The sequence below is a fragment of the Diadema antillarum genome, unplaced genomic scaffold, assembly GCF_040938485.1.
Source record: "Diadema antillarum isolate AM-2024a unplaced genomic scaffold, OU_Dant_1.0 seq00000744_RagTag, whole genome shotgun sequence".
NCBI lineage: Eukaryota > Metazoa > Echinodermata > Echinoidea > Diadematoida > Diadematidae > Diadema > Diadema antillarum.
In genome coordinates, this window is record NW_027271641.1 from 892828 (window position 1) to 919882 (window position 27055).

At 39.1% G+C, this 27055-nt stretch overlaps 1 protein-coding gene across 1 annotated transcript; it reads right to left on the reverse strand.

Annotated features, from left to right (window-relative positions):
- Window positions 1–4494: 4494 nt before the first annotated feature.
- LOC139738466 (probable aminopeptidase NPEPL1) lies at window positions 4495–25150 on the reverse strand. The gene is made up of 12 exons (XM_071649092.1): window positions 24987–25150; window positions 21974–22159; window positions 20166–20423; window positions 19886–19967; window positions 18791–18933; window positions 16694–16771; window positions 15578–15678; window positions 13972–14026; window positions 12608–12752; window positions 10372–10472; window positions 8263–8373; window positions 4495–6877 (listed from the first exon to the last, which is right to left on the reverse strand). The coding sequence occupies exons 1-12, from the start codon at window positions 25146–25148 to the stop codon at window positions 6722–6724; spliced, it is 1578 nt and encodes a 525-aa protein (XP_071505193.1). The 5' UTR covers window positions 25149–25150; the 3' UTR covers window positions 4495–6721.
- Between the last annotated feature and the right edge of the window lie 1905 nt (window positions 25151–27055).

The window sequence follows — 27055 nt, forward strand, 5'->3', positions numbered from 1 at the left end:
CCAAGTTTGGTGATAATGACATGCATTTTTAGGAAGATATAAAACAATAATGTACCAATGTACTTACTCGACGCACTGATTTAACTAGTAGCTCTATCACTTCTGTTAGATTTTTAGAAATTCCTTAATTTGGAGTCCCCCCCCCCCCCCAATGTGTGTAGGGCCTACTGAACAACTTGAGATGCTATCCCCCCAGGGATGCTACTTGTCAAGTTTGGTGAAAATCCGACATGTTTTCAAGAAGCTGAAAATGTTGAAAGTTTACGCACAACACACTCCTGACACCGGATGATGAATGGTCACAATAGTTCACTTTTTGAGCCTCTGGCTCAGGTGAGCTAAAAATAAAATAATATTAAGAAAATTATCTTTTTTTTTCTAGCGTAATGAAAGAGGTGCACTCGAAGACCTCCTTCAGTACGCAACTTGAATAGTATCAGCCTGAATAATTTATATGTCCATCGCAAGTCAACGGATTGTGCATTTCTGATTAAAAAAGAAACAAACTTGTGGAATTCTATACAAAGTTTTCTTTCTATTGCACTATTGTAATAAATCAAATTGTAGCCTCCCCACCCGTCTGTGATGACAGCAAATCATCATCTAGATGACCAGAACTGTAAAGATTTTGAACTTTTGAACGGATTGTTCACTATGCACTATGAATATTTCTGTCTTCACTGTATCTACATGTACACATATATTCGAGGTAAAATCCTCTTGAGCCCTTTTTGTACCAACGAGTCAAATGTGCACAAATTTCACACAAGTACCGATGGACAAGAAATTACGTTGGCACGCAGTGGGTTAAGCAGCTGATTGTTTCTCTATTGAAGGGTTATGTGTATGTATATAGCCATATGCAGTATAATTAAACAGGCTTCCTTTAAGGTGTAATTTACCATTTGTATATGAAACAAAAACCCAGCATTAGTGCTTCAAAATAGTTCTAAAATGTGAGCTAGATAGGAACAACCAATGTAAAAATTTGAACCAGTATAATTGATGCTAAGTATTGTAATACAAAATGTGAACAGTAGTTACAATAAAAATGTTCTCAGACTAAACTATCTATATCACAGTTATGGTTTAATAAGAAAAATAGTGATATCTCCATATATTTTAGGCTTTATCGCCAAAAATTTATTTGGTAGGATGTTTTGTGATACAACTGACCTGCACACATGCATCGAATGTGATAAATATCTTGAACATTTTATAAATCACTGCTCCCAAAGGTAATCTGACCTTTAATGTCTGTTCTTCGTATGACTGTTGATGTATGTATCTTTATCTGGTTTGTTTTGTCAGCTGCAGGGTTGTTGTTGTCATGTTTTGTTGGATGCAGAAGGACTCTTGTAGAAGATCTTAAAAACTTGTGATCAATCTGCATATCACACACAATCATGTACACTGTAATAGAATGACACAGAACCACTTCAAAATCAGTGGCGGATCCAGAGGGGGGCGCACCGGGCACGCCCCCTCTTTATTTTTTGTTAAAACAAAAGAAATAAAAAGATTAAAAAATGGGGGGGGGGGGTGTCGCATGGCCTCCTTTAATTTTGAAAAGGCTCCTCCCCTTTACGGAATTCCTGGATCCGCCCCTGAAAATTGATAGTTGTGTAACAAAGCTGCTAAAGCAATTGACGTTAAAATTTGTGATGGGAGCATTCAAATTCGCGAATTTGGGAATGTGAATGCAAATACACGTACATCACAAGATACATAGTGAAATGTCGTGGTCTTTAGGCCTAGGGTGGTAATTCAGACTTCACAAATATCATCTATGCATGCGAGATTTGGGTGTGAATCGTTTTTTTTTTTCTTTGTTTGTTTGTTCATTTTCATATGAGAAGATGGCTGGATATCCCATATTCAGCTACGTTAAGCTGGTCTTCCATGGGGTCCAGTTGGATTTGAGGCTTGACTACTTCACCTGCTCTTCACGATGAATGAATGAAGCGGGATCTTTTACGTGCATGACTCTCTCACACACGGGACCTCCATTTTGTGTCCTATCCGAGGGACAGTGTTTTGCCTCTCGCTAGAGGGGACGATATGATTACACACAACATTGCTCAGTCCAGACTCGGGTTTGAACCCGGGTCCTTAGGATCGTGAGGCAGACGCGCTACCGACTGAGCCAACTCACCGCCCTCGTGATATGAAATATGTGTGTACCATCATACAGCAGTGTATACTTCACATGATGTGACACACTCAGTTATTTCCCTGTACGAGGTATGCAGATGTGCAGGACTTAATTACCACAGATTCAATGGTATTTTGTGAAAGAGAATGCTACTAAGTGAATTATCGTGGTAGGGTCTATCTATTCATGTTATTTCATCAGTGAGAATAGTGCCAACAAGTTATTGTGATATCTAACACAGGAATTAAAATGTGAATGCATCTATAATTGTGATACCCTCAATTTTTTGTGTGAAACACTCTGATTTTCCTTCATTTACACTTATCTCAGGACTGTGCCCCCCCCCAAAAAAAAGCAGATAAGAATGTAAAACACTGTGCCACATTTACAAAATTTAATACATGTACATTGTATAATATTTCATATAATCAAGAGGCTATCAAAACCACGATCTGGTCACTGTTTCATGAAAGTTGTCATCCCTGACAAGTTATCAATCTCTGACAATTTCAAAAAAATTCTTGGTTTTCACTGGTGGAAAAGCTCTGGTCACTCACTGTTAATTATTATGATAATTGTCAGAGAGGGACAACTTGTCAGGGCTGACAACTTTAGTGAAATGGTGACCTAATCGATTGCAAATGCATCGGCTACATTTTCTTTTTTTTCCCCTTTTTTTTAAAGGGGTCGTATAGTTTTGGTTGAGACCTAACTTCAGATAATGAGAAACATTTTATGAAATATGAAAGAACATGTAATTCTCACAGGAATTCCATCTATACTTGACGAACATTAGCTTTGAAATGGCTGAGAAATCCAAAATAGAGCGATCCTAATAAAAGGTGGGACCCACCTTTTATTACAATCACTTTGTTTTACTTTGTTTTAGGATGTCTCAGCCATTCCAAAACTGATTTTCATCAAATAAACTTTGAATTCCTTCTAGAATGATATGGTCTGTACTATTTCATAAGTGGTTTCTTGATATCTCGCAAAAAGTTAAAAGCCCAATTCTCATCTCCATCAATACTGTACCATCCCTTTAATGTGAAAGCAAAGGATACCACACAACATGATGAAAAGACAGACACAGGCTCATCTGAATGGTATTTAATTCACCATTATATACAGATCTCAAGTTGTACATTTCTCTGAGCACTCTTAAATCTTAACGCCATTGCAAACAAAATGATCTCAGTCTGCTGGCTTACTTTTCCAAGAACTAAGACGTGTTTTCAATGCTTAAATTTATATAATAAATGACATTTTCACTCGTCAATTCCATAAACAACATTTTAAGGTATGAAAAGAGGAGATGTCAGCGATATCTCTTCTGCCATAGATTACTGGATGTAAACTGGTTACATCCCAGCAAAACCCTGCGGTCCACATTCACAAAGGAAGCTATAATCAAATCCAGGGTTTAACTACACAGTCAAGACTAAAAACCAGCAAACACACACAAAAGGTAAATCCTATTCATGTGCATCTTTACGCTTTCTTTATAGGACCTCTGTTTGTATACACAGAGTGTATTTCTTAATTACACTATAGATCTTTGCATAATTCATGAACTAGATTTAAACTACACATAGCTTTAGGATTTTTGGACTATCAGTCTACTAAACACGATGCTAATTTCAACATATATATACAGCATATCTTTAATGGCCTTGGACCATTCCCTCTTAGAAGGGTATAACTGGTGTATGCAAATCATTCAACCCATAGATAGACAGTATGCATTGCTTCTCAAGCTTAAAAAAAAAAACTAAAACAAAAACAAAACAGGTTTCCATCTCCAAAGTTGGAAGCAGAGTAGACATAATATGCATTTACTATCTAGTATCAATATCATGTTTTTACCCAGTTAAATCTACAATAGCTTGCAGAATAATACAACTTGTAGGATGTACATATCTTTAGATAACTTTGTCCATTTTCTCAAGAGAGAAAAAAAAACAACAATGCACAGCATTATGGAAAAACTACAAATTTTACAATATTTGAAGGCTGCCATAGGCTCCTACTTGTACAAAAACTTTGGGTAACTTGAAATAAATGCATTTTCTTCCCCTTGGAATGACACTAGACAATCGAATCCAACATTATTTGATGTTACGAAAGGCAATGACTGTATACATGTATACCATTATATCATGGTGGTATGAACATTTCGCTCAGCATATACATCATACGAGGAAACCTTTTCTAAAACATTTGTTAGTGCACTTTTATGTTCTAATCCAGCCATCATATTATATTGTATAGGATGAGACTGAGAAAAGGGTGTGATTATATATTATATATTAGGGTCATCACTTCATTATACTTGTATACATAACAGCCAATCAGGAAGCCGGATTCTTGTCATTACCATGACAATTGCCATTCCAGCAAAGAGTTGCTATCATATCAACTTTCTCTGAAATGGGGCCCAGGACAAGCTTTAGTCAGGGACCCATTTCATAAAAGATGTTAGGACAGCAACTCTTGCTGGAATGACAACTTCCCATAGCAACAGCCAATCAGGAAGCTGGATTCTTGTCAAACATTATCATGACAATTGCCATTCCAGCAAAGAGTTGCTATCATATCAACTTTTTATGTAATGGGGCCCAGGACAAATTTTAGTAGGATTGAAAGCAGATTGGGATGAGCCCCATCCTGCACCCAACTGATCAAAACCCTCCAAAACCATTCATACAGTACCAGCACTTCATTTTCACACTGAAGACTTGGTTTGAAACCATATGGCAAAGGCTCTATACATTTTGACAAAACCAAATGTTTACAAGACGTGCAAATCAAATGCACATAAACAAGCACACAAACACATACAACAGTAGCACAGGCACTTTTAAATGTCCCCAAATTTCAAGCCACAGCTTCCTTAGGTAGATGGTGAAATTTGTGGTGAAATTTGTTGTTTGTTCACCATCTGGCTGTGATTTTGATTTCCCGCATTGCTACCGTTTGCTGACTACATGTCCACAGGATGCTGGATGGGAAATACATTTAATATGCAGTTGCCACACACCAACAGGGTATGAAACACCAATTATTCACTAAAGCTGAAGAAGTTGGTTCCAATTCTCTGGTAACTTTGGAATCAATTTGAGGATCTGCTTGCTGAATGAAAAAAAAAAAAAAAATATATATATATATATATACATATCCCCTGGATTTCAATTAATCATTTGCAATAGCCTCCCGCAGCCTTTTACCATCATCCAAAACAATACATACAACTTCATATTACATAACATAAACACTACTAGGTACAATCTGCATATTCTGCCATAATACAATTGTATGTCCATACTTTTATTACAATTAGTACACAGTTAACTATGGGAAATGTCCTGTTGGATGGTGGAAAAGGTGAAGGCATTCTACAATAGTTATCCGAGGTTCAGTATGGGGAGAAAAAACCCCTCAAGTAATATAATCATTCTTTAGTATACATCAACTGTTCAGCATCCTAACATCAGAAAACATATTATGTAGAACTGCACCATTTGAGCTACATCAGGCATATATGAATTATATCATAAAGAGTAGAATAAGATTATGAATCCTCTCTGAGGAAATCTATGGTGGGGCAGTATGATTCAGATATGTAATTTTTCATCCCATTTTGTATTTTTTCCTTGCTAAAATTACAACATTTACATCTTGCTGTGTTACAGAGGTGTATACAAATGCACAAAATTAATCCAGTAAGTCCAATACACACACACAGAACTTTGTTGCAGTGACTGAAGAGAATCAACTCTTTATCAAGAGTACCAAAAAGAAAATAGTTTTAGACACACATGAGGCAAATCTGGTTGCAAATAAACTGCACAAAACACACAAATAAACTCTCAATCACCTCAAGCCATTGTTGGTTGTGGTGACATGGTCCTACCACTACAGAACAATATCACTTTCTGAGATTTCTTACCTAGCTCTGAAATTAGTGCAATTTTTTGAGCATGTCCCTGCAAATAATCAGTTCTATCCCTGTTACTGTTTGCTTCTCTGATATGTCATCAGGCGAACAAACTTCCAGTGTTCATCCCTTCAGCTCTCATTGGCACGCTATATTTCTTTGTGATCAAAACTTGTGTCAGACAAACACTTTGCAAAAGTGTTGATCACACAGACAGCTTTGGTTTGAATGATTTTATTAATACAGCCTAAAGGGTAAGGTTACCTGGTTCAGCTTATTTGTATTGTTGCGCTGAGTTGTAAACCCAACAAGTATGTTTCATTTCTAAAAGTGAATTCTCACTCCACCTATTCCTTCTATTCCAAAATACATGTAATGTATATTACTGGTCAGGGCTGACCGTTGAAACAAAGCGATTATGCTGAAACAAAGCGATTTTGTTTCAGAGTATAAAGATAACACAGTGATACATATTCCACCAACAAAATGCTGAAACTAGTGGTGCTTAGAGTAAGAAGGGAACAAAGAGCGACAAAACTCTTCCATCCGTAATCACAGCATACGCCTCCTGCCAGTTTTAGGGATGTCTATGCTGCCTTGACGCTTGACAAGCGAGGGCGCCCTGTCGGTCATATGAGGCGGATCTTCTTGGTGGCGCTCTCCACTGCCATGTCGTCCATGGCATCATTGCCAAGAGGCGAGGCGGCTTGGAGGAGGGCAGAGGTGGAGGCGCGGCCGAAGAGGGTCAGCAGGAGTGCAACGCCAAAGCCTGTTGCCCTCTCACCCTGACCAGAGCCAATCAGTGAAGGAGGGAGAAGATCGATTAGATTGTGGTAAATACGTACAGTAAAACCAGAAATTTTCACTTGCATGAACTTTCACGAATTTCACGGGAAGCCACTACTTGCAAAATGTTTTGTCTATACAATCCAGTTTATATAGTAAATTGGTATTTTTTTTTTTTTCGTGGTTGGCAATCAGTGAAAGTTTCACGCTGCGAAAAAGGCAGTTGGCTCCAATTCAGCGAAGTTTCATGCCGTAAATGTTTCTGGTTTTACTTGTGACACATTTTGTACAACCTCAGGAAATGAGTGAGAAATCTATGGCCTAAATTTACAAAGGTGGTCTAAATCTAGACCATGGTTTTTGCAAATTTCTTCTGCGGAAATACGACTGTCGGAATGTGTATGCCGACAGACATCCAGTAACAAACGCGCGTTGACAGGCACCATGTCAAAGGCATGCCTATTTCATGCTTATTTCAGACCATGGTCTAAATTTAAACGATGGTATAAGTTCAAACCTCATTTGTGAATTCCGGCTCTTGTGTCAGAACAAGAGGTTGACTCAGTCAAGTGGTTAAGCGTATTGGGTTCAGACATTGGAAAGCCCATGCATCACATTTCAAAGCGAGATGCATTTATCCCAGATGTCATGGACAAGCTCACAATCCCCCCACTAAGTATCAAAGAGTGCTGTCCCTCATACTGTAAAGTACCGGTATGGGGAACAGAAAGTATACTCCACTGCTCTACTATGAGTCACACACACTATCCCTCATTTTGGCTTAGAAATTGGAGAGGAATCCTATGTGTGGGATAGCTGTAGCACAGATAGATACAAAATTTTCAAATTGTTGCAAAAAGCACTGGAAAGATGTGCTTGATTACTTTTTCAGATGTGCTTGTTAATTGTGGCAACTTTTGCAGCTACTCAAGCAGTGACATTACAAGTGGAAGCTATGCCATCATGCTCTATGTAATCAGTCTGACTATCCTCCTTCTTTCATGTTATCCTTGCACAACAGTAGAAGATGAAAAAAAAACAACAACCAACAAACAAAGTCTCATGATACAATATTGGAACTTTTCTACTGGAGATCATCAAACTGGCAACATCATTCAAAAGGCACGTGTTATGCAAGTTGTGTATGGCTTCTTCAAATACAAAAGTCAAGGTCTATAGCTTGTGATTAAAATGGACTGCAGGATGGCTTTACACAACACCAATGAAAATCATTGATTAACCTACAATCTGTAATCATTTAATTGATAATCTCACAGATACAGTCATATTTGAGCTCTGTGATTGTACAAAAGAAATCTTGCTCTGAAAGTAGATGACAGGAAATGCGGTGTAAGAAGGACTTCACTCTATGGCAGTCACTCACCGAATAGCTGGGTGCGGCAATGTCAAAGTGAACCCATGTCCCTCCAAAGTCGAACCCGATGTGCGCACCAATGAAGAGCCCGGCACAAGAACTCTGCGCATTGCCACGATCCTGTGAGAGATGTAAAAGAATCGAACAATTTTTATTTTTATTTTTTTTTAAAAGGATGAGCCAAAAGAGGGTATTCATACATGTTTAGAAAATGTTAAGGATGACCATGCATGACATATAGGTGAAATGTAACTGGTTAAAATCTTGGTTATTGTGTCTACTATCCACAAATGTTCATCTCAGGAAATCCACAATGTCATTTATCCTGTTGAGGACGAGTCCCGAGTATACCTGGGTATTGGAAATGCATGTTGTAGCAAAACCAAACCATCCTCAACTTGTTAAACTCCCCCAAATTGGTCTTCCTTATCTAAGCCACAAACTGCTTCAAGACAAAGGTATGAGATTTTTTTTTTCCTGCTGAGTGTACATAAATACAGAATGACAGCACTGTGCTGTATACGTGAAATGTGTAATAATAAAAGTAATTTTTCCCAGATTAAAGCCATTAGAAATTTGCCAGGGTTTAATATTTCATGCCCTTTACATAATAACAGATTCACTTGTCATGCCCCCCCCCCCCTTCCCCATGCTATGCAGTAACTATTCACAACTACCACCAAAACTGACATTAGCTGAATACATGGCTCATGCTGGGACAACAGCAATATCATCACATCATGATCCATGTCTGCCCATTGCTAAAGTGGTATTCACCCCCATAGGCCCGAATTCACGAAGGTGGTACAAATGAAACTATGGTTTAAACCATGGACAAAAACCATGGAGCGCCAAGTGTGGCACGGAATATTTCGTTATGAAATTGGTCATTTCGTCGACAAAATGACCGTTTTGTTAACGAAATATTCATTTAGTTACAAAATGTTGTCATTTTGTTACAAAATAATCATTTCATCGACAAAATGACTGATTTTGTAACGAAATATTCCATGCGACACTTGGCCCTCCATGCTTTTTGTTCATGGTTTAAACAATGGTTTCATTTGTACCACCTTCGTGAATTCGGGCCATACAGTCTATCTTGTAGAGTAGTAATTATTTTTTACACATGCACATCTTTAGATGGGAGCACCTTACATACTGCACTCTCGGGACATAATGTATTTCAGATATATAAGAAATTATACCACATTTGTACCAATATTTTGAATTCTCAAAGTATGATAAGTCAGGTATCGATGACTACATTGTATCATTCTCTCTGTTTTTCATATAAAATCTGTTAAAGCTCTAATTTTGTGGTGTGATCAAGCTCACTATTCTATGTTTTTTCTTTTTTTTTTCTTTCCGTAACATTTAACACTTAAAATCAAGGCAAGTGCCAAAATGTGTCTTGCCCATTTGCGTAGAACAAATTTAAGTTTTTCTAACTCCTGGAAGTTCATTGATCCCACCTATGACCTTTGACCTTGTGATGAACTTCAACTTCCCAAGGGACATTTACCAGCCAAGTTTTATCACAAACGGACATATGGATCAAAAGTTATGATCCATAATCGAAACATGCCATAAAAACTCAACATTGGGCCCTAAAAGTTCGTTGACCCCTGTCTGAGAGCTTTGACCTTGTGGTGACCTTGAACTCCCCAAGGGACATCTACCATCCAAGTTTGGTCGCAGACAGACATATACATCAAAAGTTATGGGCAAAAATCGAAACGCCACTTAACATTGGGCCCTACAGTTCATTGACCCCTGCCTGTGACCTTCATGTCTGGTAAAATGTGTAACTTTGTATAACCACTCTTCCCTCCAAGTTTGATTGAAATTGAAGTCCTCAGTAGAGAGTTATTCAAGTTTTTGTAGCGTTAGGGATGGACGACGGACGGACGAGGGACGGACAGACAGACGCCGCAGGCCATCCCTTAGTCTCCTCTCACCTCTGGTGGGCTCGACAACAAGAGTAGACAATAACTTACCAATTGTAACCTTAAACATTCATCAAAACTAAGAAAGGGAGAGAAACACGCAGAGAATAAAAATAATGAAACAAGAGTGATAGTAAGACAGAAACAGAAGGGGTAAGAGATGACTTACTGCCACAGAGTTCTTCATATCAGCAACAGCACTGCCAAATTCACTGAAGTGCAGCTCTGGGCAGTACACCATAGGGAAGACTAGGTCTCCGCTGCTCCGTCCTAAAAAAGACAAAACACAGAAGAAATAGTGTGAAAAACAAATGAGTATATAAAGAGTAAATGTGACCGTGCATCACAAAACTAACAAAAAGTCGCACGCACTTATTTCGTGTGAGGACTGAAAATAGGTGTAATGGGTCAACCTAGCCAATCTTGAGTTTTTCATATTTTCTGAAAGAGCAAGTCTTCTTCTACGTTATGTTAAAGTTCGAGATCACAAAACAGAAAGGAAATTGTGTTTTCAGCAGTTTTTCTCGAAAATTTTTTTGTAGAATAGTGTGATTTGATGTGTCTTGTAGAGTCCCCTTTTCATTTCTTAAAAACCCTGTACACTTTCTTCACTTTCAACTCTAAAAACTTTACAACAGATGATGCTACTGCATTGAAAGTAGTTGGCATTAATCATGGACAGAATGTGAAAGCGTGCTTAATTTCAGCTCAATCTGATAATCTCTTCATTGTTGTTGCTCCAGTGGTTAACATCCTGTTTTTTGTCCCATTCATCGCACAGCTAGCACAGCTTGGTAAAGATTAAGCGCTTGAATAGACCCTGTACTTCAGAGCCTCTTTTCTCAGTTCAGATTTTCCCAGAGTGTGTGCTTTCTTTCCAGTTTTTAGATAGGTTAGGAGACTCCATTAGAACCGAGTTATACATCATTTGAAAGCTTAAAATCTGCTCTTTTAGAATCTACTCTTATCTAAAAATCCATGTTTGGCGACTTTTTGTTGGTTTTGTGACGCAGGGTCACAAATATACACTGTAGATATGAGATAATGACAACCAAATAAAGATAGATATGAGAACAAAATAAAGATGGTATAAATATTAGACATAGATATCTGAAATAATGAAATCAAAAAAGTTACAACAACAAAAATCTAAACAAAAACTGCTGCATGAATTTAGAAAAAAAAGATAATTACAGCATTTCTACAGCAGTCTAGTAGGATATCTAATGTCGTCCAAATACAGGGCCAAAAATCGAGTTATGGCTGGTAATGACCCATACGACTCAACACACATTGTAGGTGACTTTTAACCTGTATGTCAAAGTCGATGATGAAAACATATCAGGGAGATCTTGGGTGCACACACAGACAGATTGACCTGAATCCTTCTTACAAGACAGTCCTAAGGAACAATGCAAGCTAAGGGTACAGCCAAAAAGCAACATCTCAATCATAGTCAAATGACCTTTGACCCTGTAATTCAACCTTTTAACCCGTTCCTTATGGGAACCTGGTATATCAGGTTCCCGTGGGGGCAACTGATATACGGGAACCTGGTATACCAGGTTCCCAAAATGAAGACAAGAGTGCCTGCTTTAGTGGCCTAAATTCATGTTTCTTTGTGTTAAAATGCCCAGAAAAGGGGGTTTGATAAAAAGATCAGAGTTTATTCTATCAGCATTTGTTTTGGTTGTTCTGCTGTAAACTCGAACGAACATGTACACAGCGATCAAGGCTGAGATCAGTTAGATATCTGGGTTAGCTGACCACAGTCACCTCATTCACGTACCTGGTTTTGTGTAGAACAAAAGATTCTGTGAGCTCATCAGCGCACGCTCTATTTATACCTCGCAACCGATCGCTATTTCCATTGTTCAATGGCACATGTAGTTGACCTTGGAAAGGGGGATACAATGTACCATTTGACTGCCTTCACACAGGTGGATTACTAACCTGTCTGCCTCTCTGTTGACGGGCAAAAAGAATCTCATTTGGGGGCATTAAAGGCACTCAGAGAATTGCGGAAGGAACGGGTTAACCTCTATCTGTTCATTACAATATTAGTGAAATCAATCGACTTGCTTCCACATGACATACGAACCTGAAGACATGACTGGAATGTAGTGAAATATCAAGCTACAGTTATCTTTGTCCGTGATCTTTACACTTTGTAAATTCTTGACTTTTCTTGACTTGATCCAAAAAGATTAAATCTGTCTTTTTATCGATAACACATCTAAAGGGATCTACCAAATTATATCATCACTGGAAATTCTTGGCTAAAATTATAGACATTACATTTTGAGGCCCGATTTTTGTTACCTTTGACCTTTGACCTTGAGGGATCCCCCCCCCCCCCCTTTTTAAATGCTTGGAAAGGGCTAACATAAAACTACTATTCAAACCTGCTTTGACGGAAGCTGTCTCCCATTCCTCCCTATTGGACAGGAGGCCAGCATGGTACTTCCCCGTGGAGATGCCCTGGGCGCCTGTCAGCGTTGCCATGTCAACGATGATGTCTGCCTTCAAGTCGCGGGCGGCGTAGGAGACCTGGATGAGAATGTCATCAGGAAGGAGCAATCTCAATAAAAAATTATTGAGGATAGAGTAATCTCACCAGTATGCACATCTTGGAAAGTAGATGGGTCATTGCCATTTAAAATTGGTACACTGTTGTGGGTTACAATGCACACTTGAGCCCTGATCATGCACCACACATCAATTTGGACCCAATGGAAGAACATAATCACTGTAATAATGAATCTAAAATTGGCAATTCATCCATATTGTAATCATTCTTTGATTTATGTATGATCTATGTACTGTTCTGGGTACTGTTTTAATGTGAAAATAGAGAATAAATACACAAACAATCAAATAAAAGAAACAATTGCAAATATTGAGTAATTCTAGTCAAAAGAGAAGAAGCTCAATGAGAATTTTAAATTTAGTTCAGGATAAATTTTAACAACTCATTTCGCGACTCCATACATTAGATGTGTGCTGGGAAAAGACATTCACATTTCAATTCGTCGGATAACTTGGACCGTAGATAAAAGATCATGTGATGACATGCAATAGATGATGTGTAAGTCTTTATAAAAACCCAAAGCAACAGAGATCTCTTACAATGAAAAGTTCCAAGTTCAACAACATTCAACATCATACTTATATCAGTCTAAAGATCCGTCAAGGTATCTCTGGCTTTAGCAGTGAGAATTATATGTATGCCTTGAATGTCTTTGTCTCTTTTTAGCTTCCAACAGAGGGTCTCATTTATACAAAATTTAATCCCAAAACGAAATCTGCCTTAGCTTTATAGCTCAAGCTTTCTGCACCTTTCATAACCAATACAAGCATGCTTCATGTTTCTTTTTTTTCTCTCTCTCTGATTACATGCTACTTTAATTGACATTAATTATCCCAATTACCACAGATTTCATGTCATATCAAAATTTGCCAAATAAAGTTCAACTATGTATGGGCTATAAAATAGTGAGCAATACATCCAAACTAAACATTATCTTTTCTTTTTGACAGCTTACTAGCAAAATGTGTTGAAATTGTCGAATGGAAAATTTGCGGGTGAATTCAATGCGCTGTTAGCTATTGCATAATCAGCTTCTATCAAAATCTTTTACGATGGTGATTTCCGCTGTGATAAAATCATTTTCATTTCATTCCCCTCTCACACTGATGACTTTAAAAGGGATCATTGGTATAAAATTCTAATGTTTACACAGCTTTAGCTGCCAGAGGTCATACTTACACCATCGGCTAGTACTAAGCGTCCTTCTGCATCTGTATTGTTGATTTCCACTGATCTGTGATTATAAAAGAAAAAGAAAATGACACGAAATGTTGGTTTTAGCTCAGATCATCATAAAATGTGTTTTAAATAACCCCATTGCACACTACAAACCCATCTAATCAGTTACACAGAGATGTTTTAAAAGAACTATGATTGACACAAATAAAAAAAAAAAAACCAACAACTGCTTTTTCCTCTGTATCAACACATCACATGAAAATTTGGTGAATTGTGTACACATTCAAACTAGACTCTCGGATAACCGCCCAAGTTTGGTCAGGCAAACTGCTCAGTTGGGTCTGCTTCCTAGCAGTCAGAAAGTTCCATATTGTACATTTTCATGTAATAAAGTATACACCAGATCTCATGGCAAGAAGATACACAGAAATAAAGCTGCAATACCAACAGGTATGGTGTAGTCATGGTGTGTGGGAACAGTGGTACTTAAAGGGGATAGCTAGTAACTGATCAGTGGGAATCAATGCGAATGCTGGGGGATGATTGTTCCAATCCTTGTGGGATTCATTTGAGAGTACATTATATATCTATCGTTGTGTGAAAATTATTTGCTTCAGAAGGGTCTCATATTCACGTAATGTGCAGCTTAATGCCCCGTCACTGACCAGGCACGCTAACCTGGAAACATTAAACTGCACATTACTTGAATATGAGACCATTACATATATACTGTACTCTTTTGAATGAATCCCATAAGGATTGGAACAATCATCTCCCTGCATTTCCACTGATTCCCACTGAGCAGTTACTAGCCATCCCCTTTAGAGACCCGGTGTGTGGGGATATCATGGAGTGGGAAGGCTGGCCTGATTTGGATACATTTGAGAATCCGCGTACCAAATTTTATTATTGACCTCTATGTTAGTACATACGTAGCCGAAGACTCTTGACCGGAGTCAACTTTTACATATGAGCGTGCGCATTGACGCACATGTTCACTGACAAGTGGCTGACTGGTGCTATTCAATTGTGGTTTTCAAATGCATCTGGTGGGCAGCAAATTCAATCAGATCACCAATGTTTCCCAATGCTACTTGGGCTTTAACACATCAATACTAGAGTCTCAGTGAATATGGTTACAAGAGGCTACCCTCCATAAGTACTATTCAATACAAGACATGAGTTATAAATTCTGATGGCAGCAATGTATTCATCAGTACACTCCATTGATTAAAAGAAATAGCATTTCTGATTTGGTATCTGAAATGAAAATTCTGGTTTCTCAAAGAGATGAAGAGCCTTCTGATTTCCTTCATTCACTCCCATTGATGACGATGCACACGGATTACCACATTCATTTTTAGCTCAGGAAATCAATTGAATATCATTTTTTGCAAACAGTGTGATATGCTAAATCAATCAATTGGCTATGTTCTATGAGCAATTTAAGAATGAAGAAATCAAAATTGAGATCTGGTTGATTCAGCCAGATGGATTAATTTACCCCATGGGAAAATCATCATTTGTACATGTATGACAAAATCAAACTTTCATCTCTCAGGCACACATATATCAAAGTTTACCCCAATGCACTTGTTTTTCTCACCTGCCAGAGTACATGATGTGGACATCGTCCGGCCTGGTGGCGTCAGGACCAACAGCATTTTCAGCCAGGCAGAATAAGGCATGGAGGTTTTCCTGGAAACCCTGGAGAAAAAATAAAAGCAAAAACAGTAGGGGGGAGGGGGGAGTTTTTTCTATGAAGGCAAGAGTGATCTGACCACCAGTCCATAGTGTTATAGTACAGTCAACTCCCATTGTAGCGAAGTCCGGTCAGGACCAACAGCTTTCTTTCGTTATATCAAAATTTTGTTACTAGTGAACAGTAAAGTGTATAAAGATATATAGATGATAATTTTTGTGATCTGAATCTTGACTTCTTTGTATGGAACATTGCACAGTATAAATTTTGATATGGATGCTAATCAAATGATTGGCTGAGAGCTATCACATGACCAGTCTTTGAATTGTCTCAAGGCTCAGCATTATCTTACCACTTGGTGATAGTAACATATGGTAATGACTCATACTAAAAACAGCTTGTCTGCATCCAGCTCAATTGCCTGTGTATTATAAATGCAATGAAATGATTAGTATGTGGTGTTTTTTTCTTTTTAGTTAGCTTTGAGCTGGTGCTGACCCTGGTGCCGACCCTGGGCGTATTGCAAAAATGGCTGTAATGAAATGTATGTCATTATTCTTCTAAACAAATAATGCATATTACTTGGTCCAGTATTATCTAAAATCCTCAAGCAACAATATTTTACGTCATCACCTAAACATATGGCACAAGTACATACAGCAGGATGTAGTGTGGCGACAGCTATCTGCTGCATGGATGACATAGACACTGCTGGAGACCATGAGTATGTGACTGCATGTTGTTAATTAATGAACACATAATTCGTCTTTCACTGGAAACTTCAGAGTGCTTGACATCTTGTGACAAAAGTATTACAAAATGCATAGACTTTTCTGGCATAATTCCATAGTTTGATGGAGAAACCACACAACCAGTTGAGAGTGGTCTTGCATGGGAGTCATTTGATTGGCCCCTATATGAAATTAATCAGTTATCTACACGTATATGAGCAGTATCTGGTTATACAGGAAGCACTCCATTACAGTAATGGTAATAACGGTGAAGGAATGGTTTACATACTGTTTTGACAGCAGCGTAGAAAGCACCAAGAATTGCCGCTGCTCCTCCACAATCTCTCTTCATCCCAGGCATGGCAGTCTGAACAGGAGAAAATGAGAGAAAAATCCACAGAATATATGAAATGTGACTGTGCATCACAAAATCAACAAAAAGTGGCACACCCTGATTATGCATGAGGACTCAAAATCGGTAAAAATGGGTCACTCCTGAAAGAGCAATACTTCCTCTACATAATTCTACAGTTTGGGATCATAAAACAACCAGGAAATCATGTTTTCAGCATTTTTTTTTTTCTAGAGCACTTTTTATGAAGAGGATCCAATGCCCCAGTCACATAGACATCCCGGATCACCCCGGACCACCCCGAATCTGATGCGGGGAGAGATCCGTGTTGACGCCGGGAGGCCAACACGGCAACTTTTGGAGGTCAAAAACATCCGGCGTCATCCGGGGATTGCCGTGTTAGCAGTGCAATCCGGGGTGGTCCGTGTGGCTGCTGTGTAGATGCCGTGTTGATCTGTGTAGCTGCTGTGTTGATCCGTGTAGATGCCGTGTTTGTCCGTGTAGACGCCGCGCTCTTCCGGCCTTATCCGTGTAGCTGCCGTGTTGATACCGTGTGTACAGTCATACCAGAATCCCGGATCTCCCTGGACGTCCCCGGACTTCCCCGGATCACCGTGTAGATCCTTGAGCATCCCGGATCCGTGTTTATATGTGACTGGGGCATTAAAGGCCTTTTCACATAAAAAATGATAAATCTTTTAATATATACACTTCACTTTCAACTTCAATAACTTTTGAAAGGATGCAGTAACTGCTTTGAAAGTTGGTATTAGTCAAGGATAGAATGTGTTAATAGAGCAAGCTTAATTTCAGCTTAATCTGATAATTACTTCATTGTTGTTGCTATGGTGTGTTAAATCCTGCTTTCTATCACATTCATTACACAGCTAGCACAGCTTGGTAAGATTAAGCACTTGAATAGACCATAGACTTCAAGAGCCTCTTTTCCAGAGTGTGTGCTTTCTCTCCAGAATTTTACATACACAGTAGGTTTAGGAGAGCCCATTTTGAATGGAGTTACATGTCATTTTTAAAACCATTTAAGTCTGCTCTGTAAGAATCTGCCCTTAACTAGAAATCCATGTCTGGTGACTTTATGTTGGTTTTGTGATGCAGAGTCACAAATGCACTGAAGAGGACAACCTACATTTTGATGCTCCTGTTTTCAGAGTAACATGTGAAAGAGAATAGAATCTACCAGGAAAATGCAACTGTGTGTTCCGTTGACATCTCTTTGACAAATGAGTGGAGCAACAGCTTAAAATCTGAGACGTGCTATGGAGCAAAGGAGCAGACTATCACTCTTTCCCCTCTGTGTAAGTTGAGCGGTGAGTCGGTAGCGCGTCTGCCTCACGATTACACAGCCTGAGTTCGAACCCGAGTCTGGACTGAGCAATGTTGTGTGTAAAGCATACCGTCCCCTCTAGCAAGAGGCAAAACACTCTGTCCCTCAGATAGGACATAAAATTGTGGTCCCGTGTATGAGAGAGTAACAATTCATGCATGTAAAAGATCCCACTTCATTCTTTCATCGCAAAGAGCAGGGTGTTTAACCCGGTGAAGTGGTCCCACCTCACATCCAACTGGACCCCATGGAAGACCAGCTTAGTGTGGGTGAATATGGGCTATCCAGCCATCTTCTCAGATAGAAATGAACAAACAAACAAACAAACAAACAAACAAACAAACAAACAAACAAACAAACAAGTTACACAAGTTCAAAGAGACTGACGTGCAGCACGCATAAAAACAAAGATGGAGCAGCAATCGGCAGGATAGGCAGAGAAATGGGCAAAAGGAAGGGATAGACCGACAACCGAAAACATAATATCTCCACTTACACTTTGTGGCAGAGGTTTAAAAAAAAACCCAAAACAAAACAAAACAAAACAGTCAATGCAGATTTCAGAGGTGAGAGCAATGATAGCAGAACAGAGTTTCAATGGCAAATGCATCTGCTTCACATAATGTTTCTATAGTTCGGAACATAAAAATTGGTGTTGTTGTTGACACTTCCACCAAAGGAATTCTCACCTTGCCCTTAATGCAGAGTCCGCCAGTGTCATACACAATGCCCTTTCCAACCCAGGCAATGGTCTGCGAGGCATTGGCGGGACGATGGCTCAGGATGGCTAGGGCTGGGGGGTTTGCGGCTGCTTTACCAACACCATAGATTCCTGCACGTGGGAAGTGAACAAAGTGTGTGGAGGAAGTTGTGGAGGAAGTTGTGCCATTGCTAAATTTACTGCATATTTACACAGTCAGGTTTTGTATAACCTGACCACAAAAGACGCCCAGTATTGTTAGGCGAGTGACATGCCACGTAATGCTTCACCACAGTATTAAAATGACCTACGTATATGCTTGACATTTGCCCTCCTTCCACATGGTAAACATGTATACATGCAGAACTGAAACCATGGGGTTTTATTAAATGGGTTAGTCAAATACCGGTTAGTGATTGGCTAAACAGAGTCACGTGATGGAGATACATTCGTTATGTTCGCCCATGGGCGAACATTCTTGGTAATGTTCTCCCATGTATACATGCATACTGTAAAACATGATATATTCGCGGCACGAAATTTTCGCGAATTGGAGCCGACGGCCTTTTTCGTGGCAAGAAATTTTCGCGAATTGCCTCTTGCGTTCAATACATATAGTGTAGATAAGAAATTTTGCGTGCATTTTAATTTCGCGAATCTTGGCGCTCGCGAAATTCGCGAAATTAAAATGCACGCGAACATTTCTCGTTTTACAGTAACTGAAACCATGGGTATATGTTTTTTTACCCATCAATCTGCCCTGTACATTTCTGACATTGCAACCTTATGGGGGATCTACTCGGAATGTGAATGAACGACGGCCCCCTTGTCACTTGGAAAGCTCTTCCTGTCGAGCTGATGTGATGCTGAAAGGACTTTGAGTGGCTTTGAGGTAAATATTTCCTCTGAGCCATACATCACATCAAGGCTGTCACTCGCCAAAGAAAAATGGTGGACTTCACAGGTGTTCAAACAATAAATCTCGATGCGATGGTGGCTGCAGTATATCTACTGCATATTTCACTTTAACAATTGAATAAGACAACGTAATGCTTACTTAACCTCATCATCTTGATTTATTTACCTCCAAATCCTCTCTGTTTCAGCTCTTCTCCTCGAATGATGACAGGCGCAATGTTCAACTCTTTTCCGACCCGCTGGACTTCCTAGCACAAGACCGAAAAAAGAGAGGAAGCATCTTTGCTTGATGACTTCTCAAATAGAAACATGTACATACACTTGGAAAACGCATTTTTCACAATTGATATGTGGAAAATAACATGGAAAATGAATGGTGCAAAGGATTCCTATCTACTACTCTGCAAAAGCTGACATATAACTGAAGTGAAGTGGTCCCTACTCACCTCAACAAAATGGCAAGTGTTCATCTCGCTGCATGGAGTGTCCACAATGCGGGCCGAGAGCCGCACCGATTTGGCTGCGGAGTCCAGCGTGTCCACCTCCTCTCCCGTGAGCGAGCGGTTGTTGTCGTCAGTGACAATAAACTCGACTGTGATCATGCGCGGTGTGTGCTTCCCGAAACCCGCCTTGCGGCTGTACATGGGAAATGCTCTGGCGATGGCACAGCCCAGAGGAAAGACATGAGCCCCCTCACACACAACCTGCAAAGGCAAAAGTTCAGCTCTGAACAATTAGAAGGCATGCTAGAACATCACTACATGGTATTAATATCTTCCTACTTGCCACACTACACCTCTTTGGAATTTTCTGTGATGTGGAAATTTCATACCAACTAAAATGACCACCATTTTTCTGCCTTTTTCTTGAAAATGTTTCTTTTTGCCTGAATTTCTTGGGAGAAATAGGAACAAGCTTAGTTGAGGTATCTTGAGCACAATTTGCACACATGTCTCTCTTGTGGTGGAAGAAGAAGATTCTCTTCTCAATCGTAATTTTGGTAAATCTTGTGCAGGAAGCAAATGATGAGTAGCCCTTGGATTACGATCACAGTGCATTGATTGCTTTAAAGATGGTTCAGCACATGCTTGGCTTTACTCATAGGATTCAATTATTTCATTCCTTTTCAGGTTAATGTATCACTCAAGTTTGTAAAACAGATATTCCCACAATGAACTTGCACAGCAAACAGATGGGTACTTCAAGGAATAATACTTTTAGCCACTCCCCAAGGATGCAAAGCAAATATTTCAGGGCCCTCACATAAACTACAAGCCTCATAGAAATCAAACTGATAAATTACATTCTCTTCATCATAACACTGGGAAATGCACAACCAGTACCTGATGACAATGAGAACAAAGAAGCAATCTCATGACAGGTGTACAGTATCCAAATTCTCAAAAAACGTTGATACTCAGGAGTTCTCAAAAAATTGATTTTGACAATGGTCCAAACAATCCTGCAAGATATGTTAATGATATGATGATGGTTTGATTGGAAAGAAACCGTCTGAAGAGCTGACAGATGTGAAGCTACAGACCAGAAGGTATGATGGAGAGAGGAACAGAGAGAAAGAGAGAGCACGAAAGAGAATGACCCCCTTTGACAGAAGAAAAGTCTTTCTTTTAATCATGATTGTAATCTCTATTTAACAGAAGAATCATAAATGTAATCAAGATGTTTTTCTAGTGTCTGAAAGGAAATAATCGTTATCAGGATTCACAAATCCCGATTTGTAAATCAGTATTCACAAATCCTAATTTGATAACACCTCCAGACCTTGATTTACAAATCAGGATTCACGAATCTTAATTTGTAAATCGAGGTCTGGAGGTGTTTTCAGATCTGGATTTGCTTGATTCGTGGAGCACACTGCCTGTCTAAAAGGCGTCAACATTATTGAGTAGGTGGAGCATAGCTTGACCCTACGATCACTTCTGACAGCAAACTGTGCAAAACATAATGCAATATGCCTGTACTCCACTAGCTAGCATGTGCTTTGAACTTGTATGTAAGTTTAATTGACTAGTCTTGTAGCATGTATCTCCAACACTCAAATCAAGAGTACAAGCATTGTTCATAAACAGAAATACATCAGAGCATCTGATTGTTCTGGAACTTAAATTGAGATCACAATCATGATTCATTGAGATAATTAAAAGAGAGATTCTTCCCTCGTCTGAAAGAGAAAGAGAGAAGGAAGAAAATAAACAAACCAATCAACAAACAAACAAACAGACAAACTCCCTACCACTATGCACTCATTGCCGCTTCCTGTCAAGCAGCTGCGGACCAGCTTGGTCAGTACGTGGCAGCGAGACGGAGCATTGTGACGGCTTGCTTTCACCGGAAGGGCAGCCAGGGAAGCATTGTTGAACCACAATGGGATGGTATCGGTCGGGGACGGCTGCAACGAGTCTACTGCCATCTTGTAAGACTGAAAACCAGAGTAGAAATACAGTGTAGCATCAGTGTGATTTTATTCATAAAACATCATTCATAAAACAGTATACAATGTAGAGCAGTAAATGGATGTGACGAGAGAAATTATGTACACTGCATGCACGTCTATGTACAACACACCAACGATTTAATATCTCAAATATGAAAATATTTCATTTACAGTCCATTTGATCTTTCTAGGGGTCTACATGTAGCTTAGCTAACCTTGCCTATTATATCATATAGGCAATAGGCACTATCTAGCATATATACCTAGAGTAACGTGCCCAGGTTTGGTACACTTAATGGTTTTTCATGCTGTAGTTCCAAAATGGATGAAGTTTTGAGTTCATCTTTTGGAACATTCTGTGTCAATATAATGACTTTCTAAACACATATCTAAGATATACAAATTATATAAGAAATTTAGCAGAAAAAGTTGGTTTTTATGTTACCTTCTTTGGTGCCATGATTGGTACAGCGCATCCTTGATTGGTACATACACATGATTTGTATGCGCTGTAATACAACTTCATTCATTTGCACCCATCAACCTCTCACCCACTAGAATCATGCACTATGTACCTGTACCAATCACAAACCAGCGCTGTCTGGAGGCAAGGCTGACAGTATTATGTACATACTGTATCTCTGTGAGCTCACTAGTCATTTGTAATCTGGCCAGGGGTGTATCCAGGATTTTTTCTGGGGGGGTCGTAATCACAATTTTTGGACCTTTTGCGAGGGAGCGGACCGACCGAGGGGGGTGTCCCCCCTCCCACGGTAGGGAGTTTTTGAATTTTATATCTTAAAATGGGGCCATTTGGTGCATACAAAAGTGACTTTTTCGGCATACTTAGAAAAGAACCCATTTATGTTAAAACTGGTGATAAAACCTGAGTTGGTCACTTACAAGTTTGTCAATCGGTAAGTTGAAAACTGCATTTAAAAAAAGTTGCTGACTAGCTACACCTTCCTATTAAATCCTAGAGTATATAGTAAAAAGTTTTGCGGACCATTTAATACAAGTATTCCAGAGTTGACGATACTCCCAGAGCTAGTCAATCCTCCCTAACTTTGCCTCCGAATGTAGTAAGAAAGTAGAATATGCACTTCAATCTCAATCAAACAGGACAGGAGTTGAAAACATGAGTATGAATTATAACATTCTCCTTACAGGACGATATAGGTTAGGCCATAATTCAAACGGCCGCGGTTGTCATAGGGTAAGGCGCGAGTAATAAGGCCGGCTGTAAGTGTGTAGTCTAGGCAACTAGTTCGATGAGTTGCTGATGGGAGACAGGAAAATTAATAAACATGGCAGCGCGGCTTAAGCCTAAGAAATAAGTTATGGCAGATTAAAACTAAGTTACGAAATTTACGACGTTTTTGACAATTTGCTAGAACACCACCTGGTCACTTTTTTCCCCTGTTGTATACAGGGTAAAAAGCCCTCGAAAAACATAAATGTCCGTCACAAAAAGTGGACCTTTTGAAAATTTGGGGGGGTCGTACGACCCTCCCGACCCCCCCTTGCATACACCCATGCTGGCTGCTGTTGACTGAACATTACGACCCACTTCACTGGCACAAAAGATGACTAACAAGGTTAGAGTCTATGTATAATATTTACAATCCAGTGTGCAACAACTGGTAAATAGCAGTCCAAAATGAAGACTGCGTCTTAAGTCCCCTGCTATTAACTAATTTCCAGCTTGAAATCTAGTTTGGCAAGAGGTCATGAAAATTACAAACTTTTTGTGAAGCTTTCTGGTCTTTGCTGCCCTGTTTACCGTGAATTTTAAAGGGATGGTACAGTATTGGTGGAGATGAGGATTGGGCTTTCAACTTTTTGCGAGAAGCCAAGAAAACACTTATGACCATTCTAAGAAGAATTCAAAGTTTATTTGATGAAAATCGGGTTTCGAATGACTGAAACATGAAAAAACAAAGAAAACCAAAGCGATCGTAAAAAAGTGGGGGTCCCACACTTTCTAGAATCGCTCTGTTTTGGATATCTCAGCCATATCAAAACCAATTTTCATCAAATAAACGTTGAATTCCTCATGGAATTACATGCTCTTTCCTGTTTCAGAAGAGGTTTCGTTTCTCATTATCTCACCCAAAAATTTTAGAAACCTGAAATTACGTCTCAACCAAAACTATACGATCCCTTTAAGACTGAGGTAACACTAACACTGACACTAAGTGACAGGCTGCATCTTTCATTCAAACATGATATCATAGCCTAATTTTACACAGAACACAACAATGAGCTCAAGGCACAATTTAGCTTCATTCAGTGTGTCAAAGAATACAGGCTGTGTACCAATTACCAATCATGATGGCACTGTACAAATCATTGGTGCTTTACTCTAATTTTACACTCACAACTACGATACAAATAAAATACCGCAACTGTCTTGTGGCTTATCGCTGATTTGCCATAAATAGCGGCAGTGTTGACGGAGTAGGCAGATGACATCATTTCCGGAACCCTGTCCCCTTCCTTCCGATGTATATATATCATTGTAAATATAAAAATAAATGTAATTTGGTTTTTGTAAATAATTTAAAGTATTTTAGATTTTTATAATTAAATTTCAGGCATATCTGAATAATTATATTTTTTGGAGCAAATTGCCCACCCGGCAGAGAGCTCCACAATCTAAAACAACAACAACAACAACGGAGTCAACGTGCGATAGTTTAATCCCCACTGATTGCAACACCAAATGCAGCGAGTGGGACACACACAGCAAAGTAAAGTCTCGCCCGTGGCTTACCAATGCGGAACACCAATAAGGACTAAATGCACTTACTTCTTCGGTAACTCGAGGATGCAGCTTTGTCTTAACAACATTGTAGCTCGCTTTGATCAAATTTGGTAGCTGACCAACGATTAAAACAGCACGATCTGCTGGATCAGATGAGGTGTTGGTTGAGGAAAACTGAATGCACTGAACAGACTGAAAGGAAGCCATGGTTGTTCTGTGTATTGGATGGCCCGCCCTCGGGCTAATGCATAGAGCTTGTGCGCTGCATACATGCACTATACGCAAGACAGAGGCATGCACTGAGTAATGCATGCATGCTGCGACCAGCCCCAACGTGCAGCCTGCGTCGAGAGCGGCGGGTCTCCGGGGCGGGTGTTTTTTTTTTTAGACGGCACAGATTGGGGACCCTAAAAATTTATTGGGGACCCTATCCCTAAACCTAACCCTAATCCTAATCCTAACCCTAACCATCAAACCCTAACCCTTACCATAACCATAAACCCTAACCCAACGTTTTCCCATAGGTTTAATACGCGCCATGCCCCAATCTGTGCCGTCTTATTGTGATTGATACCTGTCTCAGATTTCAGGAATGAATTGATTGCAAATCTGTCATCCAGTTGCGATTGTTTCTGGATCAATCGTAATTTTTAGATTGCATTACAATATCAAATACCTTTATAGGCCTAATGGTCTTTTTTTGATATTTCCAGTAAGCTGATCAATGCGCCTTACATTAATATTCAAAGTGAAAAAAAAAAACTTTTCCATTTTATTTTAAAGATATTGACACTGAGGGTGATAGGCCTCTATACATAGAAACCATTGTTCAGTATTTTTGAAAATGAAATCTCATCATACTACTTAGATGATAAATCTGGAAAGGCATAAGGAAAGAAAAAGTACATCAAGTCATTTTTGTGTCAATAAATTTCAACAACAGAAAAAGTAGGCTTATAGAGAACAGCTATCAAATAGGCCTATCTGCTATATACATGGATAAGACCTACCTGAATAAAGTAATTGAAAAACATGACACTGTATATTCATCGTACAAAGTTTCCTATGATGAGGCCATGCCGCTTGCTGAGGGGTTGATCGCGAACTCGGACCAGACAGTGGGTGATACCAAATGATGGGAAAAAAGTTCTAAAAAGAATCAAAGATACAATATATAAAACAATAAAATGAGTAGGCCTATGCATTTTTCCGTTACTTTTTTATTGAAAAATTGCAAATATTCCGCTAAAATCGATAAATTTCACTTCAGTGATTAGATATGCACAAGCTCGATCCCTCGTGTAAGAAAGGGAGAATAACTCACTCTCACACCCTCCTCTTGCTCATATTAGGCCTACTGGAATTGTGTATAATAGCCAAAGGTGCCATCGTGCATATAATTTGCGTATAATAGTTCTAGCAGTTTACTTTGTCCTGAATATCAATGTTTCTCATTTGATTCAAATTGTCTAAAAAGTCAACCCGAAAGTGTACATTTCAGTTCTAAAAAAGCTCCCTCGTATGATAACGTTGGAGGTGGATACACGTATAATATACCCCCCCCCCCCCTATTCGGAACACAGTGAAGACGAATTTGGGCAATTCCAGCGTTACGGGCTATCACATTTAGAAAATTTTTTGTGACTTTGTTGGTTTATTTCAACAACTCAGCATAATCATTCTTAATCCATTCATGGTTTATTCTAACCCAGTCATCCTGAAATGTTAACAGTCCGAGTTTTGATCAGTTACTATAAATCATTTGGAAGATATCGCACAAAATGCTTGCCGTTACGGACATTATACATTTTTTGGACACAACTATTTGCCTCCATGTGGATATGTTGAGAAATTTATGAATCAGAGCATCAAGTAAAAGGAATTTTCTTCTGAAATGAATGCTCAGGCCCTGTTTAAGTTGTAGATTGATAATTGTGTACAACACATTCAGCAATTACTCTAACAAGTTCACAAATGTAGAGGTATATACGGACATTACAACTTTGTCCACTTTTTAAAGTCCCAATATTCATATTTTAACACAGTTCGTATCTCAGACAAGGCTAATATAGTGTTTTTGGTTCATTCTTAACCATAAACCTCTTTGAAACAAA

Coding starts and splice junctions, on each gene's coding strand:
- LOC139738466 (XM_071649092.1), bottom strand. CDS start 25,148: ATGGCTTCCTTTCAGTCTGTTCAGTGCATTCAGTTTTCCTCAACCAAC. Junction 22,160..24,986: donor ATCCTCGAGTTACCGAAGAA/GTAAGTGCATTT, acceptor TCTGGTTTTCAG/TCTTACAAGATGGCAGTAGA. Junction 14,027..15,577: donor CACATCATGTACTCTGGCAG/GTGAGAAAAACA, acceptor TTATAATCACAG/ATCAGTGGAAATCAACAATA.